This window comes from Amaranthus tricolor, chromosome 11 (genome assembly GCF_026212465.1).
Source record: "Amaranthus tricolor cultivar Red isolate AtriRed21 chromosome 11, ASM2621246v1, whole genome shotgun sequence".
NCBI lineage: Eukaryota > Viridiplantae > Streptophyta > Magnoliopsida > Caryophyllales > Amaranthaceae > Amaranthus > Amaranthus tricolor.
The window spans coordinates 11,966,198-11,981,757 of NC_080057.1; the positions used below are offsets into that span (position 1 = coordinate 11,966,198).

The 15,560-nt window shown below is 36.6% G+C and overlaps 1 protein-coding gene across 1 annotated transcript; it reads right to left on the bottom strand.

Annotated features, from left to right (window-relative positions):
• Positions 1-3,210: 3,210 nt before the first annotated feature.
• On the bottom strand, positions 3,211-5,176 carry LOC130826500 (uncharacterized). Its single transcript, XM_057692082.1, has 4 exons — positions 5,159-5,176; positions 3,984-4,958; positions 3,745-3,876; positions 3,211-3,627 (listed from the first exon to the last, which is right to left on the bottom strand). The coding sequence occupies exons 1-4, from the start codon at positions 5,174-5,176 to the stop codon at positions 3,211-3,213; spliced, it is 1,542 nt and encodes a 513-aa protein (XP_057548065.1).
• Positions 5,177-15,560: the final 10,384 nt, after the last annotated feature.

Consider the following 15,560-nt stretch of genomic DNA (forward strand, 5'->3'; position numbering starts at 1 on the left):
GTGTATCCGGAATTGTTAAGTGGTTAGCTTTTGCTCCGCGTGATGATGTCAACAAATATGAGGGTTACGATGTCAATAGCTTCACATTTTGGACTAAGGGTCAAGACAAGAAGTCATCTTATCTACAGAATAGTGAGGTTTCTATTTTGGCGTCATCTAAATTGGTATACTACGGGCGGGTACATGAAATATGGGAGCTTGACTACACTAGTTTCAATATTGGTCTTTTCAAATGTAAGTGGGTAGATAATAATCGACGATGCATAAAAATGACGACCCTTGTGGATTCACTGTTGTAGACTTAGCTCGTTTGCGTGATAGTGAGGAGCCATTCACACAAGCCAAGCAAGTATTCTACATTATAGACCTGTTTGATAAAAAATGGTCTATTGTTGTACCGGGAAAAAGAAGCATCCTTGGTATAGGTGATGTTGAGGATGAGGAAGAATATGAAGCTTTTGAAGACTACCCTCCCTTTATCAATCCAAAATCATTGGATCAAGATGATGTAGATGATGTAGATGTTGGTTATATGCGTGTAGATCACACGGAAGGAATACATTTGAATTAAGTGATTCACAAGGTATGAATTTAAAGCTTTTTAAAGATTTTTTGGCACTTGGTTTGTTTTGCATGAAACTTTGCACAGAACACTATTTGTTATACCCACACGTTCCAAAAATTCATATGGCCCTATGAATCGAGGGCTCAACTTTCCACGAGCACCAAAACGTACTAATCCGCGCATGGGTGATACGCGAAGTAATACCTGTTCTCCCACGGTGAACTCTTCTGCTCGTCGCTTCAAATCAGCGTAAGACTTTTGACGATCCTGTGCCGCTTTTAAACGATCCCTTATCAACTTCACCTTTTCAGTCGTCTGAAATAACAACTCAGGTCCCAAGGTCACCACTTCGGTGAAATCATCCCAATAAACCGGACTACGACAACGACGTCCATACAAAGTCTCGAATGGAGCCATCTGTATAGATGCCTGATAACTGTTATTGTAAGAAAATTCGACCAAATCCAAGTGTTCGTCTCACGACCCTTGCCATTCCATGGCAATAGCACGCAACATATCCTCTAATATCTGATTTGTCCGCTCTGTTTGCCCATCCGTCTACGGAGGGATTGACGTACTATAAAGCAACGTAGTACCCATTGCCTGTTGCAAGGTTTGCCAGAATTGTGACAAATACCGTGTATCTCTATCGGACACAATAGTACGGGGCACACCATAAAATTGCACGACATACTTAATGTAAGCTCGAGCTAACTGTTCCATCTCCCAACGACAATTCATAGGGATGAAACGAGCTGATTTAGTGAAAACGATCCACTATGACCCATAATGCATCATTTCCTGCCTTCGTCCGGGGTAAACCCACAACAAAATCCATAGAGATATCATCCCACTTCCATACCGGTATCTCCAAAGGTTGTAGTAAACCACCTGGTCTTTTATGCTCACTTTTAACCTTTTGACAAGTCAAACAGCGCGAGACATAATCCGCAATATCCTTCTTCATCCCAGACCACCAAAACATTAACTTAAGGTCTTGATACATTTTATCACCGCACGGATGGACTGAAAATTTCGTACAATGGGCCTCATCCAAGATACGTTCCTTCAAAGATTCCTCCCCTGTTGGTAAACACTAGCGACCCTTGAACCTCAAACTTCCATCTTCCTGGACAAAGAATCCTTCTGCTTTTCCTTCCCGTGCCTGTTCCTTTATCTTCAAAAGTTTCGGATCTTTATCCTGGAAGTTTAAAATTTCTTCAAAGAACGAAGGTCGAATAGCCAAGGCATTCAGACACTCCTGTAACTCACCTTTACGTACCATTTCCAAATTTAATCTGGCAAAATCCCGATGCAACTCTTCAACTCCATCTAAGGCGGACAACGAGGGATTAGACTTCCTACTCAACGCATCGGCTACCAAGTTCGCTCATCCCTCATGATATATGAACTCCAAATCATAATCTGTCATCAACTCTAGCCACCGACGTTGCCGCATGTTCAAATCATGCTGAGTGTAGAGATACTTCAGACTCTGATGATCAGTGTAGATCTTACATTTGACACCATACAAGTAATGGCGCCATATTTTGAGAGCAAACACTATAGCAGCTAACTCCAGATCATGGGTAGGATAATTAACTTACGGTCCTGCATCAATACACAACCCAATCCTTTCTTCGATGCGTCACTGTAAACAGTATAATCCAATTTTGGGTCAGGTAAAGTAAGAACAAGGGCTGTAGTTAACCTTTCTTTCAAAGTCATGAAGGCCTGTTCACACTCATAAGTCCACTCGAACTTCTTCTCTTTCTTCATCAACGAAGTCATAGGCCAAGCAATGCGTGAGAAATCCTTGACAAAACGACGGTAATACCCGGCCAATCCTAAGAAACTTCGTACCTCGGTGACGTTCTTAGGTGACGACCAGCTTCGAACTGCCTCTACCTTCGTCGGATCGACCGAAATACCCTCCTTAGAAACAAAATGACCCAAATATGAGACCTTTTCCAGCCAAAAGTCACACTTTGACAATTTAGCGTACAACTTATTTTCTCGCAGAGTTTGCAGGACTAAACGTAGATGTTTCTCATGATCATCCCGGTCTTTCGAGTAGACCAATATGTCATCAATAAAGACTACCACGAACTTGTCCAAATACGCACAAAATACTTGATTCATTAAACACATGAACGCAGCTGGAGCATTTGTCAACCCAAAAGGCATCACGGTGAACTCATAATGTCCATAACGTGTTCTAAAAGCCGTTTTATGTATATCCCCTTCAGCTATTCTTAGCTGATGATAACCCGATCTTAAGTCAATTTTTGAAAAGATCCCGGCTCCTCTCAATTGATCAAATAAGTCATCTATCCGGGGTAACGGATATTTATTCTTAACGGTTACCTTGTTTAACTCCCTATAGTCGATGCATAATCTCAAACTACCATCTTTCTTCCTCACAAACAAAACTGGACCGCCCCAAGGTGAAACACTAGGTCGAACATAACCCTTATCCAACAATTCTTCTAGCTGAGACTTTAATTCTTCCATCTCCTTCGGAGCCATACGATAACGGGCCTTAGAAATCAGTCCAGTCTCAGGTACCAAGTCTATCGTGAAGTCAATTTCCCGTTGAGGTGGCATACCGGGAATCTCGTCAGGAAAAACATCCAAAAATTCATTCAATACAGCAATATCCTTGGGATCCTCTTCCTTCTTTCCCCCTGGCTGATATGACATAAGTACAAAGGGTATCCTTGCCTCACGAGTCTTTGCAATTCTAATGTCGACACCAAATTCGTCCTAGGCCCCTTGGGAAACTTCCTATATCTAACGTTTTCCCCTCGTGGTCCTTTAAACAATACTTTCTGCTCTCTACATTCAATAGTGGCTTTATATCTTCCTAACCAATCCATCCCCAAAATTACCTCTAAGCCTTCCATATCTAATACATACAAGTCACTAGAAAAGACAACTTTCCCTATCTTCAAGGGTACATCCTTATACAGTCTATCACAACTGTACAATTTTCCCGATGGAACAGCCACCGTATAAGAAACTTGTTCAAACGTTCCTAAATTCAATTCTTCTACTTTACTCTTTGCAAGAAATGAACATGTAGCTCTCGAATCAAATAATACATTCACAGCTATAGAATGAATGGCGAACGTACCTGTAACCACATCCGTCACCTGGTCAGCTTCTCATGCACTGACCGCAGATACCCTTCCACTAGCCGTTTGTGCATTAATTCCTCCCACGTGATTGCCCCCACGATGCATTTCTGACCCTTCAGCCCGGTTTCCATCTACCCGGCCTTGTCCCCCATTAAAAGGTCGCTGGAACCTCTGACCAGCATTACCACAATTTCCATTCCCCTACTGCTGGCTGACTTGACTATTGGCGTTGTTTAAATTATGTTGCCGGTGTGGTCCACCCAGCTGTTGATTTCTACCCCCTTCTTTATGTAGCATTCAAACTCCCTATGTCCTCTTTTGTGGCAAAAGTTACACTCGATCAAATTCCCATCACAATCTTTTCCCGGATGATTTCTCTTGCATCTTCTACAGAAATACTTCCTTTCATTGCCATCTCGGTCCAGTAATGGCTTAGCATGCTTCGCGTCTCCTCTAAACCCAGAATTTGTACTACACCCGCCTCCCTGAAAATTTCCGAAATTTCTTGCTTTCTTATGATAAAGGCCCGACAAGTTCTCCGATGTCTGACCAGAAACCTCTTTCCTCTTCTCAGGGACATTACCCTTTTCTTTTTCCTTCTCCTTCCTCAAAATATTCCCTATTTGAGACGCTCGCTTGTACATCTGTTCCAGGTTGTTATAACGATCACTTTGAATATGTTTTTGAATGTCATACGACAATCCCAGCTCAAATCGCTGCATTTTCTTCTCTTCAGTGGGAACATCATCAGGACAGTACTTGAGGTACTCCATAAATTTGTGGTAATACTCATCAACAGTCATACCACCCATCTCTATCCGCGCAAACTCGTTTGACTTATCTTTCCTTACGTGCAGCGGATATAATTTCTCTCGCATGGCCCTTTTAGATAGATCCCAACTAAAATCCCCCTCAGCCTGCTCCAACAACCCTGATCTACTGTTTGCCCACCAGTAGTCGGCTTCTCCAACCAAATAAAATGCAGCATGATTAACTTTCAATTCTTCTGGACATTCTACTACATCAAAAAGTTTGTCAAATTCTCTTAACCAGAGTTCAAGCTCCGACGGTTCCCATTTAGCATCGAAAGTCAAGGGTTCGCTTTGACTAATTCGTTTGCTCATTTCAGATGCTAATTCCGACGTAGACCTCTCTCGTGGTGCACTTACACTTGAAAACGCTTTCACCAGATTTATTAACGTATGGTTAGCATCATTTCTAGACATTCTATTTCTTGACAAATGAGGCCTCTTCTGCAAGCAAAAGAAGTACTAATTACAAGAAAGACCTAAGGATTCGAAAGTTCTGGAGAAAGAACAGAATTCTGCTTAAATTGACTTAACATACAACTACTTATTTACTAGTGCTTAGGTTTATTTATTTCTATATGTATATAATATTAAACTTAATAAAGACATTGTAAAAGCGACTCAATATATAATACACATCACACCTCATTGGAAGAAACCATAAACATACTATGATATTTTATCGATATAAACTGATGCGTCTACATTGATTTCCGCAACACATTTACATTTTTCACAAAGATAATTACTTAAAAAAAAAGATATAACTAAAGGAAAACATTAAAGAAAAGAAGGGAAACATTTAACGCCAAGCGTCCCAAGTGTCAGCACGCTCATCATAGCTTGCTAAGTCAAAGTCCTCATCATCTGCATTTTCCCCAGAATCAGAGCTGGAGTTCGAGTGCGCATCTTCTGATTCACTATCACTATTCCTAGGGTGGTCTATTGGTACTTCCTCCACGTCTTCTTCAGGATCATCTTCATATGAGCAAACCCTATCAAACCCAGTCCCATAGCCATACAGATCATAGTGCGACCCCCAATTGCCACTCTCATCCTCGCTGGAAATCTCTACGTAAGTAGGTGGTTCCCACTTAGGCTCCCACATTTCGACATCACTCTCCGACTGAACCTCGTTTTCCACTAGTGGAGGGTCGGGTAGGTTCTGCTCCTTTAACGGTTCCATGACTACATCAACGTCGTCCGATATGTGGGGTTCGTCCTCCTCCTTGGGTTCTACATTTTTCCTAGATTCGGACAAACGATGTAACTCATTTAGGTCTAAATCTAAATCATAACATACCCTATCAGCGTTTGCCTTAACCATACGCATCCTCTCCCTATAATCTCTGATACTTTCACCATCCCTTATTTTCCAAATATCAGCATTGGAGACTTCTCTCCAGGCAGTCTCTGGGTCAAACATCGGTACCTTACTAGACTCCCCCGGGGTGTGTGAGTCCAAGGGTGTTTTTCCCTTATCCATAAATCCTGATTCTACACGAAAGTACAAAACAAAACATTACTATCACAAAACAACTTACAACACAAACACATTTCAACAAAAATACGTCCTAAGGACTGTTTCCCAACTCTCTACTAGGTCTTTTATTCCTTTATCATCTATGGAATGTTGGCTCTTATACCAATTGTAACGGTTTGGTTTAAGTGACCCGGAAATCCATATAAAAATACAAATTCCGGTTCACTCTTTAGACTCCAGAGAAGACTTTTCTCTAGGACCGTCAACGTTCCATCGATAAAGAAAGATAGATAAACAGAAAATAGTACCAACGTGAAAGATAATAAGTCAGCGGAAGCTCTAACGTACAACTCGAGAGCCTAGAGGCCTCTAAACAATCTAATCGAAATAGCGGAAGCGAAAAGAAAACTATCACTTGTTACATAAATATAGAGTTTCTTTCTACTCATAATCTAATACAAAAGATAATAACATAGTCTTGATTATTACGGGTTCTACGTCGAGATCTCACACCAGACCCCACCTACAATCAACCTACCAGTCGTCGTAAGACAACATACAGTAGGTTCCAAAGAAACAACCAGTACACGTCAGAGACTTCATACAAATATCAATCAGGTTGAATACAAGCAAAATGTTCATCCTAGCATGCATAGGCTCTATACATTTATTATTAATTAATCCCAACTTGTAACGTTGCTCGTCCTGTTTGGGTCGTTCAAGTATAAACCATTCATTATTAGATAATTCCAACTTGTAACATTGCCCGTCCTGTTCGGGTCGTTCAAGTATAAATCCAAATGTTTTTGGAGGAATACACTTGGGAGAGCTAATCCCAAGGCAACCACCGACCTAAGACGTTGCCCGTCCTGTTCGGGTCGTCAAAGGCTAAAGTATGCATACCCCCATGGTGACCGTAATGATCCAAAACTGCCATGGGAACAATAATTATAATAATCCAAACCAGAACGTTATCCCTTTTGGGTAACATAACCAAACGTCAACCCCTTTGGGTGACAAACACATAAATTGTCAATGTTCAATTAATTCTTTTCAAATTATTAAGTGTCTAATCCTTATGTGATTTATAAAGCCTTGATTAGAAATGAAACAACACTACTTGCACAACCACATAAACAGTATGGTCTAAGCGTGTACCTTTAAGCGCTGCAACAACAAAGTTCAAGCACGACAGAAATTTCGCCCTCTTATGAATCGAGGTCCTAAATAACACACACACAAAACGATCACGTATTAGGACGTGTTTACACATTTAATCCACTCCATGCGCCAAAATATCACTAAGACTAGATAACTTTTAATTGTTTACATCCAATTCCCAAAGGTTCCGAATTTGACATTCTAACCAGAAACTTTAAGGGCCATTTCGGACAGATTAGAAAATTCAAATGAAAAATCCAACTTTGTCATTGCGTTCAGAACGCGTCAATTACCTTGGGTACCAATTTTCGTAATTTCTAACATCCATTTACTATTTTTAATTATTTTAAGCATTTAACGAGTTTTTAACGCAACGGTGCACAAAACAATGGAAAACAACTAACGTTTCCGGGTCGGCACCTTTAACGAGGCAGATCAGCTGCTGCCCGAATACATATACATATATTTTTATTTAATTTCATCATTATTATTATTTTATATATACATTATCAACCCCTTTTTCTTTTAAATCTCATGACCAAAATAATTCTAGCAAGAACACATCCACAAAATTCTTCAAGACACTTGAAATTTCATAAATTATGATAACTAAATTAAATACTTAATTCTCTTAACAAATTAAATTTTGTAGAGAATTATAAAACCAAATCACCCTTTAAAAAAAATCAAGACACATATATATATAAATATAACACAATCCTTCTAACAAATCAAATTTTGCTAAAGGATTATTAAACCCTTGGATGACTACATAACTTAATCCATACCAACTTAATTTCTACTGACAAATTGAAATTTAGTCAGAGAAATTTAAACCATAAAAGAAATTTATTTGAATATCAACAAAACTCAATTCTTATAACAAATTTAAACTTTATTAAAGAATTTAAATCAAGAACATAACTTAATCCTTTTAACAAAATTAAGGTTTATTAAAGGATTGTTAAAGAAAATTACATAAAAATATACTCAATCCTCCTCAAAGTCATAGGATATCATCATACATAAAATGTAATTCATCTTAGAAAAACTTGTATATAAAATCTATAACTAGCAATTCAATTAAACTTACCCCTTTGATCAAAAGATTGAATGGCAGAACAAGAGAACAAATTTTTTTTTTCTTTGGAATGCCGAAACAACAAGCCCAAAGGAGAGAATTTTTCTGATTTTTTGTTCACTTGGGAGCTTAGAAGGGTGAAGAACTCAAATGGTGTTCACAAGGATTAATAGGCAATTAAGGGATGAGCTTAATGTGCCATAATACACACTTATGAGAGGAGTTACAAGACTCTTCCCATTCCTTCACACAACCGGCCACCCTTCCCCTCCCCTAATCTTTTTTTTAATTAATTATGTAATTGTCTTTTTTTTAATTAAAAACAGCAAAGAAATATTACGCGATAACAACGTATGCGATAAAATTCGTTACCGTTAAAATTAAACTTACTTCGTTTCTTATAATCAACCATGTAAAATAATGTAATTCAATATTACTTATTTATTTTATTTTGTTATACTTTATTTTATTATATTTTATTTATTTTTAATCCGGATAAATTACAGGGTGTTACAGTATTAGAATTGTAAATCATAGTCCTATTCTTAATATTACTTAGCTTATGTCTTAATATATTTCTATTCATACTCTTTCAGGTACTGATATACAATGCATCTATTCAGAGACGAAATTGTCCCCGAGATTGAGACCTCGGATAATGAGCATCGTAGTTACGACATTGAAGAAGATCAAATTGTGAGGTACGAGCGTATGGCTGAAGACACTCCACCAATTGACCATGATTTTGAGTTTGAAGACGCCCCACCAATGGATGCTCCCACTACCAGTAAGAAAAGAAAAGGGCGAGGTCCTACAAAAAACCTCAAAGTCACAAAACCCATGCATTTGGAATACAATGCATTGGGTCAACCCTGCGAAAAATGGCGTAGGCAATATGGAAAACAAGTGGGCCTATGTATACGCAAGATTTCCATATTGCACGCATGGAACGAGGTTCTGGATGGTCTGAAGAACTCTCTATGGAATGATACTGTGGTAAGCAACTTTACTATTTTTACTCATTGAGTTTCATTTTAAAATTAATTTAATTCACAGTAATAAATATAACTTTTTTTTGTAGAATTTTTTCCACATCGAGAGCGATGAGGACAAGAAGAATGTGTTTCTTTCAAATGTTGCTGAAAGATTCAGAGATTTCAAAACCAAGCTAGTAACTGGCTGGATTACGAAGAGCCGTGCCCGTACGACCAAAAAGGTCAAAACGGGAAACGAAGGTGGAGAGCAAGCATTTGTTGGGAGGCCTTTGTTGCCAAAAGAACAACTCCCATAGAAGTTGTAAGTATTTCATATTATATTATAGTTTTTGATTTGAATTTAATTTTTTTGCTTCAGTCATTAACTAATACATGACATTCAATTTCTATTGATTAATTAGGAAAAGCGTGGTAAAGGTTCTGATTCTGCAAGCAAAAGGAAGTTTTACCATCGCTTGGGCCAAAAAACGTACGATGAGATCCGAAAAGAGTGAGTGGATGGGGGTTTATACCCCAATCAAAGTTCATCCACGCCCTCATCTACGACTACCTCCGCATTCGTGAATACTCCTGCTGGAGATCGGGTGCGTGATTGGTATTGCGGGCTTCATTCCCGAGATGCAAGTGGTAAATTTACCATTAATGATCCAGAAACGAAGATTTGCTGATGCTGTGGTGAGTTTTGAAATTATTAAGTATATTCTTGATTTGTTTTGTATTCTTTAGCTTTGATTTACTTATAATAATTGCTATATATGTCACTTTTTATTTGAACAGATGGGCTGGAAGGAAAAAGAAGCTACGGGGGAGTTCACGCCAAGAGGCAATGTTGACGCATTGCATATGGTCTTTGGGAAAGACCACAATGGGCAGGTAGTCGGAAAAGGAGGAGTCCGTGTGGGGCTACAGAAGGCATTCGACAAAGAGTGTCTTGCTACTCAATCCCGAACGACGCAGCGGGATGAAGTAGCGACCCTCCGAGCAGAGATTACGAAGGACATTCTCGCCAAACTGGCCGCCGTGTTGCAGAAGATGGGAGCACCCGTTGTTGACTTGGCAAACCTGATTTTTGAGGATCAGGGAAGTCAACATGGGGATCCTTAATGCTTTGGTCGAGCCAACACCCGAGCCCATTACCTTCGTAACACCCCAGCCCATTACTTTCCCTAAAGGGGAAAACCCCACACCGGAGACCATAAATTTCGTTGCTCAAAATCCGGAGCCAACTCCGGAGCCAGTGCTACAGGTACATAGTTTTTAAATATATAAGCACTTATTAATTTAAATTGCAACGCGTTTTAATATTTTATTATGATGCTTATTATACTAAACGACGCAATTTTTAGGAGGCGACTCCTTGTTCTCTTTTGCTGCCTCAATTAGGTGTTGCTAATGATGGCGACTTAACTGAGGTTGCATATGGTGTGGCCCAGCCAACCAAAGAGGGCCAAACAGTGCATTCGATGCCTGTTACAAGTGGCCACATTAGTGTGACCGTGGAAACTATGGTAAAGGGGTTTGAAGATTTCTCACTCCCGGTTCCAATGCCAGCATGGAGCCTTGAGAAACTATCAGACGCCCTAGGTAGTTTCGTCACATGGCTATATGCTTGGGTCCGATTCACTAACATGGTTAGAATCATTTGTACCTTATTTATTTTTATTTTTTTAATTACATGCTTACACTAATTTAATTGTATAAATTGAAATAGCAAAAGAGTCCAAAGAGATCTTAGAGAGAGATTGGTTCCTCAGCAAAGGTGTCGACTGGGTCAAAGTCGATGCCAAGCACTCCAATTTTGACTGATGCGGAGCTAAACGATCTCTCTTAAGATTGCAAATGGCTGCACACTTGTGCATATCGCCTGCATGAGGAGGACCCAATTATTCTAAACCTGCAGAAGGACCAATTCTGCTTTTTAGAAAGGCCGTTTGTAATTATTGGTCCTAGTGACATTGGGCAATTTTTGAGAGGAGAGATGTTGAACATAGCTCTTATTTATGTCTACATGAGGTGATGCTCATTATCTTAAAAGTTAGGCATTGTTGTTTAATTGTTTTAATAACCAAATTACTAACAAAATTTTCTTACTCGTGAGTTTAGTGCGGCTTACGAGGAGCTAAATATATTCTTACAAACCTCCAACAAAAATTGGATGGTTTTGCCCTGAGTCGATTTTGGGTACTAAATGTGTAAATGATCCAGATGACGTCAGAGCATACATTGAGACTGCTTTGACTAATTCCCTTGCATCTGAACACACGTTCATTCTGGCTCCATATACGGAAGAGTAAGTTTTATTTTTGAAATTGAACTTATCTTTTGATTTTTAAAGTCACCTAATCTCTAATTATTTTACCAATTTGATTTAATTAAGTGTTATATATATATAAATAGTATTACTTTTCCCATGCGTTTCAGCACAATGAAAAAATTGCGTGGACAAATGGAATCGACATCCAGAGCCACATTTCCAAAATGGACAGCAATAAAGATACACAAATTCATTTTTATGTGTTTTTAAGCGTTTTTGGCACTTTTGCGCATAAAGTAGCTCAATCTTGGTTTGTTTTGCACGAAACTTGGCACACAACACTATTTGGTATATATTATTTTTTGAAGTGGTTAGAATTGAAAATAATTGTCGTATGCTAGAAATTAGGTGTTAAGTTGTGATTTTATGCGTTTTTAAGCGTTTTTGGCACTTTTGCGCATAAAGTAGCTCAAACTTGGTTTGATTTACACGAAACATGGCACACAACATTATTTGGTATATATTATTGTGTTGAAGTGGTTAGAATTGAAAATCATTGTCGTATGCTAGAAATTAGGTGTTAAGTTGCGATTTTATGCATTTTTAAGCGTTTTTGGCACTTTTGCGCATAAAGTAGCTTAAACTTGGTTTGATTTGCGCGAAACTTGGCACACAACATTATTTGGTATATATTATTGTGTTGAAGTGGTTAGAATTGAAAATCATAGTCATATGCTAGAAATTACGTGTTAAGTTGCGATTTTATGCGGTTTAAGCATTTTTGGCACTTTTGCGCATAAAGTAGCTCAAACTTGGTTTGTTTTGCTTGAAACTTGGCACACTGCATTATTTGGTATATATTATTGTGTTGAATTGGTTAGAATTGAAAATCATTGTCGTATGCTAGAAATTACGTGTTAAGTTGCGATTTTATGCGTTTATTAAGCATTTTTGGCACTTTTGCGCATAAAGTAGCTCAAACTTGGTTTGATTTTCACGAAACTTGGCACACGGAATTATTTGGTATATATTATTGTGTTGAATTGGTTAGAATTGAAAATCATTGTTGTATGCTAGAAATTACGTGTTAAGTTGCGATTTTATACGTTTATTAAGCGTTTTTGGCACTTTTGCGCATAAAGTAGCTCAAACTTGGTTTGATTTTCGTGAAACCTGGCACACAACATTATTTGGTATATATTATTGTTTTGAAGTGGTTAGTATTGAAAATCATAGTCATATGCTAGAAATTACGTATTAAGTGGCGATTTTATGCGTTTTTAAGCGTTTTTGGCACTAACATCTATTTTCTCTTAGTGCTTTCAACAACCTTCTAGTTCCGTTGATTGCGGCTACTACACGCTGAAGTACTTGGACGATATTATAAAATCCGTGAAGGATTTTGGAGTCGAAAATATAGATGCCGAAGGTATTTGTTACATTCTTAAATTATTATTATTGGTAAAATCTAATGTTTATTAATCTTTTAATTTTATACTATATTATAGATTTTATCCGACATTCTGAGGGAAACACGCCCTCTGAGAAGTGGAGAGATGCGCGAATTAAAAGATAAGATTGCCGCGTATCTTACTAATTTTTGTCCTTGATAAATTGTAATTAGTATAGATTTATCAGGACTTTAATGTATATTATATTATATATACGATCGAGAGTTTATTATTACAAAGAGATTATTGGTGATTATTTGTGATTATCATTGGATTATTATTGGATTAATCATTTTTATTACATTGTACATTATTATTGGATTATTATTAGAATAAAACGAAAAAAGAAAAAAAAATACCAAGTATTTGCTGCGGTCAACACAAAACTGCAGCAAATATTGGTGCTGACCGCAGCAAATACTCCTCCTGATTTGCTGTGGTTTTGTGTTGACCGCAGAAAATAATGTCTTTTTTTGCTGCGGTTTTCAACCGCAGCATTTAAAATAGACCATTTGCTGCCATCACTATTGCTTGGGGCCAAAACCGCAGCAAATAATGGCCAAAAAATCACAGCAAATGAGGTTTTTTCCACTAGTGATGTTGTGTAAAAGTTTATTTTTTGTGTAATTTAAGTATGAATTTTAACGTATAAGTTTATAACTTGAAATGTTGTGTTTAACTTGGAATGTTGTGTAAATGTCATTGTGTATAAGTTATGCAAATATAAGTTCATAACTTGAAATGTTGTATATATAGATTTGTTTTTGTGTATTGTAAGTATGAATTTCAAAGTATAAGTTTATAACTTGAATGTTGTGTATAATTTGGAATGTTGTGTATAAGTACGATTGTAAATATACATTTATAACTTAAAATGTCATTGTGTATAAGTTATGTAGGTACAAGTTTATAACTTCGAATATTATATAAGTTTTGTTTTTTTATATTAAAATTATGAATTTCAAAGTATAAAATTACAACTTGAGATGTTGTGTATATAAGTTATTTCTATGTATATAAGTATGAAGAAGTAAAAGTATGAATTTGAGCGTTTAAGGCATTGTACAATTTGAAATGTAGTGTACAACTTGGATTATTGTGTATAACTTGAATTGTTATATATACATCATTTGGAATGTTGGTAATTTTACTAGTTGATGGATATATGATATAAGTAAGAATTATATTATTGTGCATGTATAAGTATGAATTTTAAAGTTTAAGGCATATTGAAATTGTGTTGTATTTGGTTGGAAATTGTATTAGGTTGTATAAGTATGAATTTTAAAGTTTGAAGCATATTATTTTTGTTATAATATTTAGTTGGGTATGCACAACAAATTTCTTATGTTATTTTTTTTGTGTAACTACAGTGTTGAATTGCGTTCCTTGACATGTATCAAGTTATCAATCGATGAAATGAAGGACAAGTTGGATCGTTGCGTTTCAACTGAATTTTTGCGTAAGGTATTAGTAGACTGTATATATATATATATATATATATATATATATATATATATATATATATATATATATATATATATATATATATATATATATATATATATATATATATATATATATATATATATATATATATATATATATATATATATATATATATATATATATATATATATATATATATATATATATATATATATATATATATATATATATATATATATATATATATATATATATATATATATATTTATTTATATATATATATATATATGATGTTTAATTTGGATGATGATTGGGGAAATATTGAATGATTATTAGTGTAATAATTATTATGTATATAGTTATTAATATTTAGTGGCGAATTAGTATAAAATGAAAAAAAGAAAAAAAAAATATATGGACTATATGCTGCGGTTCTAAGAAAACCGCAGCATATAGTCCACATTTCTTTAACAAAAAAAGTGGTCTATATGCTGCGGTTCTCCTCATATGCTGCTATCACAAGTGCTGCGGGTCAAAACCGCAGCATATAACGGGAATAAAACCGCAGCAAATAAGCTTTTTTCCACTAGTGTTTGCTGCTCAACTTCTGTCTATCGATGTACTTTAGTGACTTATGGTTAGAATGTAGGATAAAAGGCTGGATATTAAGATAATGTGACCAATGCTCAAAAATCTCTCACCATGGCACCTTATCATAAGCAGAATAGTTTAGCATGCTATGGTTCAATATTTCACTAAAGTAAACTACTAGCCTCTTAGATTATATCAGCACTGCCTCAATCTCCTTTCCATTAGCATCACATTCCACCCAAAAGGTTGAGTGAAATCTGGTAGTTTCAAAATATAAGCTTTGAACATAGCCGTCTTGATCTGTTCAAAGGCTTGTTGTGACCATGTAGACCAGGTGAAACTAAATTTCTTAGTGCACTAAGTTATTGGTACCATAATGGTGCAGACGTTGTGTATGATTTTCCTATAGAAAGATGCTAATCCATGGAAGGTTCTTATTTGGGTGGTATTTGTTGGTATAGGTCAATCTCTAATTGCTTTTACTTTACTAAGATCTGTCTTCACAATCTCTTACATACCCCTTGGCTAGAAGGTCATTTACTTGTCTTTGCAGTTCTAGAGACTCCTAAGGGTTAGTTCTA

Coding starts and splice junctions, on each gene's coding strand:
- LOC130826500 (XM_057692082.1), bottom strand. Junction 3,877..3,983: donor AATGCTACATAAAGAAGGGG/GTAGAAATCAAC, acceptor AATGCTGGTCAG/AGGTTCCAGCGACCTTTTAA. Junction 3,628..3,744: donor CTAGTGGAAGGGTATCTGCG/GTCAGTGCATGA, acceptor TTTCTTGCAAAG/AGTAAAGTAGAAGAATTGAA.